The 6,239-nt window shown below is 43.2% G+C and overlaps 1 protein-coding gene across 9 annotated transcripts in view; it reads left to right on the top strand.

Moving 5' to 3' along the window:
- Positions 1-6,239, top strand: part of SCN8A (sodium voltage-gated channel alpha subunit 8) — an 81,596-nt gene that overhangs the window by 66,255 nt on the left and 9,102 nt on the right. For all 9 annotated transcript variants that reach the window (XM_044422053.1, XM_044422050.1, XM_044422051.1 and 6 more), the window contains one exon: positions 5,162-5,446. In XM_044422053.1, coding sequence (XP_044277988.1) covers positions 5,162-5,446 — 285 coding nt within the window. The remainder of the gene's footprint in view (positions 1-5,161; positions 5,447-6,239) is intronic.

Here is a 6,239-nt window from a genome sequence, read left to right as displayed (position 1 = left end):
ATGAAGAAGGCGTCACTGGATCCAGAGATGGCCACTAATTATAGACCAGTGGCCAACATCCCGTTTTTGGGCAAGGTGTTGGAGCGGGTGGTGGCGGGACAACTCCAAGCACTCTTGGATGAAGCTGATTATCTGGACCCATTTCAGTCCGGCTTCAGACCCAGATACGGTACTGAATCTGCCTTGGTCACCCTGTACAATGACCTGTGCAGGAAGAAAGACAGGGAATGCGTCCCTGTTGGTTCTCCTGGACCTCTCAGCAGCTTTCGATACCATCGACCATGGTATCGTTCTGGATAGGCTAGCGGGATTGGGAGTTGGGGGCACTGCTTTGCAGTGGTTCCGCTCCTATCTCAATGGCCGATTCCAGAAGGTGGTGCTGGGGGACTATGGCTCTGCGCCATGGCAGCTATGCCATGGAGTACCGCAGGGATCCATTTTGTCCTCTTTGCTATTTAACATCTACATGAAACCGCTGGGAGAGGTCATTAGGAGGTGTATGCTGCAGAATTATCAGTACGCTGATGATACCCAGCTCTACCTCTCATTTTCCACCAATCCAGTTGAGGCAGTGGCTGTACTGAACCGGTGCCTGGCCAAGGTAATGGGCTGGATGAGGGCCAATAAACTGAAGCTCAATCCAGACAAGATGGAAATCCTGTTGGTTGGCAGATCGGGCTTCGGGGAAGGGAACCTGAACTTAGTCCTGAATGGGGTTGCACTCCCTCTTTGGGACAAGGTCCGCAGCTTGGGAGTGCTCCTTGACCCAGAGCTTTCACTGGAAGCTCAGGTGACAGCGGTGGCAAGGAACGCTTTCTTTCAGCTTCGGCTGGTCCATCAGCTGTGTCCCTACCTGGAGAACGACTGCCTTGCAACAGTGACACACATGTTGGTGACTTCCTGACTTGACTTCCGTAACGCGTTCTACGTGGGGCTGCCCTTGAAGGTGGTCCAGATACTTCAATTGGTTCAAAATAGAGCTGCCAAGCTGCTGATGGGGACTGGGTGTTATGTTCACATGACTCCAGTTCTCCGTCAGCTTCACTGGCTCCCCATTGAAGTCCGGGCCCAATTCAAAGTGTTGGTTATGACCTATAAAGCCCTTAACAGCTTGGGTCCTGGCTACCTGAAGGAGCACTTACGTCCATATGTGCCCACCCACCCCTTGAGATCAGCGGGAGAGGCCCTTCTCCGGGAACCCTCCATGAAGGATATTAGGAGGGTAAATACTCGGAGGAGGGCTTTCTCTGCGATGGCGCCCAATCTATGGAATGCGCTCCCCAGAGAGGTCCGCCTGGCGCTGTCGTTACTTGTTTTTCGGCGCCAGGCGAAGACCTTTTCATTTAAACATTATTTTAATTGCTAATATTATTTATTTATTTTACATCTTTGGCCAGGACATCTCTAATTATATTGTTTTTATATTGTTATTATTTATTTATTGTTGTGAGCCGCCCCGAGGCTTCGGCGAATGGGGCGGCATAGAAGCTTTCTAAATAAATAAATAATATTTGTGGTTTTCCCTTGAGTTATTCATGATTTTTCCATTTTTGTGGGTGCCTTGTTTCCCTAACCCCTGCAAATGTAGTGTTTGCTGCCATCTACACTTTCAGGCATCCACCGGGGGCTAGGAAGCGATCCCCACAGATATGGAGGTCCTACTGTATTTCCCTTCAGTCCTAAACGCATCTTCTGGATGGAAGCAAATCCTACTGGAAGAAGCAAATAAGACTTAGGGGTAAGGTACACATCTAAGTAAAGATGTAGAGTTGCTAGGATTACATGATTTCAGGCTCTGAGCAGGAATCATGTTTGAATTATCCTCCACATCAGAATCTCCCTGTCTGTCTAAAGCAAATATTGCTTAATTTGCTCCTCCTGCTGGAGGAGAAAAGTGGGAAAATGTTTTCTTTTTTCACAAGGGAAGACTTGAACTATTTAATACATGCGCGCATACATGCACACACTGCCCACACACACAAACTCTGAAATCTGATACATATGTAACTAGAGTGAATTTTGGTCAGTTCCACGAAAAGTATGCTTGCACAAGTACCATGTGACTCTAACTGCTAGATCAAGATAAAACATTTTCAAGGAAGGACCAGCTGTTTCTAATGGGACATAAAATCTCAGCAATTTCAGCTACCCTGGCTTAAATGCACATGATTTCCTGACATGTTTCAGTTGCTGGGTATTTTACGCCTATGGAAAAAAATAACCTAGCTGGATCACCAAATTGATCCAGGTCTATACAACTATTTTCTGTTAGAACCATTGAAGACAGCAATAGATGAGTTACATCCATGCAGAGTTAAGGGGTTTCAGGTTTCTTTGTTAGGAAAACAAAACATGAAAGGGATTTAACTGACTGGACTATTTTACAACATTTTCCCATCCTTGTTATTACCCCCAATTCAAATTTACATCCCCTCGCAAAGTATACAGGTCCATCTGAGCCAAAATAAAATAACAAGTGAAAATATTTTGCTAAGAAACTGTAATGTAGTTCTTTGCTTTTCTCTATGCCTCAATAACTTACATTTTAAAGAATGCATTCGGATCTTTTTATCTGGGGTTGGGTGGTGGGGAGTGACAGTACTGCTATGAAACATGCATGCACTTCTGAACAAATCTAATACACAGTCGTCACACAAAAAAGCCATGTTCCCTCTCTCATGATAGCTGGCCATGGTTTTGAAAATTTTATCTAGATAAACTGTTATATTGGTTACACTTATTTAAGGGAATGAGCAGGAAAGCTTCAGTCCTGTTGTATGACTAATCAGAAAAAGGCAAAATGGTAGTGTAGTTCTATAAAGTCACATTATTTGGCCAATAATTGTATTGATTTACGTTTTCCCAACATGCTTTTTCTCAGATGATCTGTTGAAATAAAGGGAGCAGATTTTGAGGTTTACATCAGGGTTTAGATTGAAGACAGAGAAATCCATCCACTGTTGGTTGCAATGGCTTTTTTTATGCACTCTGGTTCACACGTTGCATTTTTTTCCCGCAAAGCATACTGCACCTATATTGTGGCAAATGACAGGGCCACCTCAGTGTTGCCCTTTCTGTAACTTTCAGCAGAATTACCTAAAGCCACAGCACCACCTGCTGACAACAAAAGAAGCAAACACACAGTGTACATCCAAGCGTTCCACTAAGTACTATTTCATTATTTCACATGAACTTTCATGCACATATGGCGAAAGAATGCAAGAAGAAGGGTGAACCACACCCCAGTCTTTATAACAGCAGTAGTTCCATTTCATCTGCACATTTCCAGAGAGGAAAATCTCCCATGTATATACTGCTGTAAGTACTTAAACCTCTTGCACTGCAGGGAGAAGGGTTGTTTGGACCTTTCTTCTAAAAGCAGCCCAGGAGACTGCTGGCACAACCGTTAATGATATGAAAGAGACAAACAACAGATTACATTACCCATGTAGCTCAGGGTTATCTTTTTATTTACTTTACTGTAAGCATGCACAGATCCTCTTTCCAGGAGGGAAGGCATTAATCCTTTTTCTTACACATACCCCTTTGAGGATATCACATAGGGAAATTATCTCAACTGGCACCAATGGACACCTCTCCTCCTCTGTTAACCCCAAATGTGTAGAGGGATATTTAGGAAGCAAATGGAAGGAAGGTTCAGTCCTCCACTCCCAGAGGGCAATGATCCCAATGCAAGTGGGGTCTGTTAAAGCAAATAAAAATAAATACCCCAAGCTACATGCTATGTGAATCGTGTTAAGAAATGGAATTGCCAGGTAATAGATACTCCACCAAGACTATAGTGAAAAGAGCTAGAGGTGCCACATACTGCCTCCTTGACCAAATGAATAGTGCACACTATCGGCACTACAAATGGGAGGAGCTGGTTTGACTTTCTGTGACTGCTATAAGCCTACATTTACTCCTTGTCTGGTGGAATTATCGATTCAGAATGGCAGTATGAAGTTACATTTTGAGGACACGTCATGACAGAATCCATGTGTCACTTGCTTTCTAGCAGCCTTGGGGAACATGTGGCTCTTGAAATGGTGCTGAACTGCATCTCTCATCTCTCATCTGTGGTGTTGCTGACTGCCACAGGGGTGCCATCCAACACATCTCAAGGCCTATACACACCCCAGTCCTGATTGATAACTATCAGGTTACCACTTATAAACTAGAATACCACCCTGTCCCCACTTTATAAGGAAATAGGTTTTAATTAAATGACCAGAAAAGACTAAAAAGACCTCTGATTAGCAGTTCCCTCCCTAGCAACTTCAGGCACAGAGTTTGAAACTCTGCACAGTCACTGCCAGTCAGAGCAGGCAGCATTGAACTAGATGGACCAATGGTCTGACATGATATAAAACAGCTTCCTGTCTGCTGCAGATTCACATTTATTTCTCAGATGGACAATGAAATATCTATTCACACTAACTTTCCTTCATGGATTTTTTTGAAAATACCATGTGTAGAGACGCCTGAGCAGGGGGGAGAGGAAGGACAAGAAGGGAAGAAGCCCTGTTAAACATTATTAGTTTCCATTTATTGTGGTTCAGAGGAGGGAATATGGCTTTTCTTTTTGAGCTTGCAAAACTGCATGCTCAGCTCTTCGGACATGGTTGGCCTTGCTTATTAAATAATGTACACAAACTTGATTATTTTTACACTAAGCCACTGCTAAATCTCTGGAGAATGATTTTGGTGCCCATTCCTACTCCCATTTGAAATCTGTGCCTCAAAATTCCTCATTTCTCTTCATGGGAGTAGGATAATCAGGACCCATAAATTCTGTAAGTCTGGTTTTACAGTGGGGAATGGTTGCTGGCTGAAATTCTTTACTTGTGTCTCATTCTAAATTACTTTGTTCTTGTTGGAGATGAAGGTCTCCACCTTTCTTTAACCTATTTTTCCTCCATCAAATAATTACTTGATGACCAAAGGGGAAAACAGTAGTCAGTATTTTTCCTGAATTAATATCATTTTTGAAAATGATGGAAAATGGACAGAGGGGATCTTTGTGGATTAAAACAGGTGTTTGTCACTAGCTGTGCTTTCAATTCCCCCCACTAAAACTAGGCATGTTTATGTTTTGCTGCTACATTGCTCTTTTTCTCTGTACTGAAATATCTCCTCCTTCCTCCCCCTTCCGATGCAGGTAGTTGTGAACGCCTTGGTGGGTGCTATACCATCCATTATGAATGTGCTGTTGGTCTGCCTTATCTTCTGGCTGATTTTCAGCATAATGGGGGTAAATCTTTTTGCTGGGAAGTATCATTACTGCTTTAACGAGACGTCCGAGTATCGATTTGAGATAGAAGAAGTCAACAACAAGTCAGACTGTGAGAAACTGATGGATCCCAACAATACAGAAATCCGATGGAAGAATGTAAAGATTAATTTTGACAATGTTGGTGCAGGGTACCTAGCCCTTCTGCAGATTGTAAGTTCCTCCTTGGTAGCTTAACTTCTCCTGGCAAACAGTGCATATAATTTCACAATTGCTAAAATGTTGGAAACCTGCGGAATTGTGCAAAATTGTCCTTGAGCAAAGGCAAAGGCATGATCTCTCTCAAACAGACCCATCAGTCAAATAGCATTTCTTGTCTTCTCTGGTATACTAACAGGAGGCCTTCCAATACCTAATTTTAAGTATTGGGGAGGGAAGTTAGCTGTCTCATCTGCTATTCAATGGGTTCAAGAGGCTGGACTTTACAGCATAGAGGGACTGGTGGCAGGGAGGACATGGAAAGGTATGACCCCTGTGATACAGGTGGACAATTTAAACTGTGGGAGGAAGAATTGCAGTTACTGGCCAGGTTAACAGTTTCTCATCCCCACCCCATGCCACCTTAAAGATTCGTCAGTGTTTACCTGTATAGTCACCTTCCTGTGCTGCTTTTCCTGCACAGCCTTGACATCGTGATATATACTGTTCCTCTTGACCTGAGAGCTGCAAACCCTAACGGCACATTCCCTACCAAGAAGGCAGTGCAGATGAGATGAAAAAGCAGTCAGGAACTAGCATGCTTGTATCTTCCTGAATACTCTCATCATGCAGAATGGATTATTGTCTTTAATCAGTCTTGGTTGTGGGCAAGTTAATTTATGGGTTGCTGATGGAGAGAATATGTGTGTGTTCCATATTTTAAAAAGGGAAAATGCTGGTTTCCCCACAAAACTCTTTTACATGCCAGCTTGTGTGTTACTAGATTGTAGCCTGTGTTTGTTTGTTT

Source organism: Varanus komodoensis, unplaced genomic scaffold, assembly GCF_004798865.1.
Source record: "Varanus komodoensis strain SLA01 unplaced genomic scaffold, ASM479886v1 scaffold12, whole genome shotgun sequence".
Lineage (NCBI taxonomy): Eukaryota > Metazoa > Chordata > Lepidosauria > Squamata > Varanidae > Varanus > Varanus komodoensis.
Note: the sequence above shows the minus strand (reverse complement) of the source record. Positions and strands in the feature narration are given on the sequence as shown.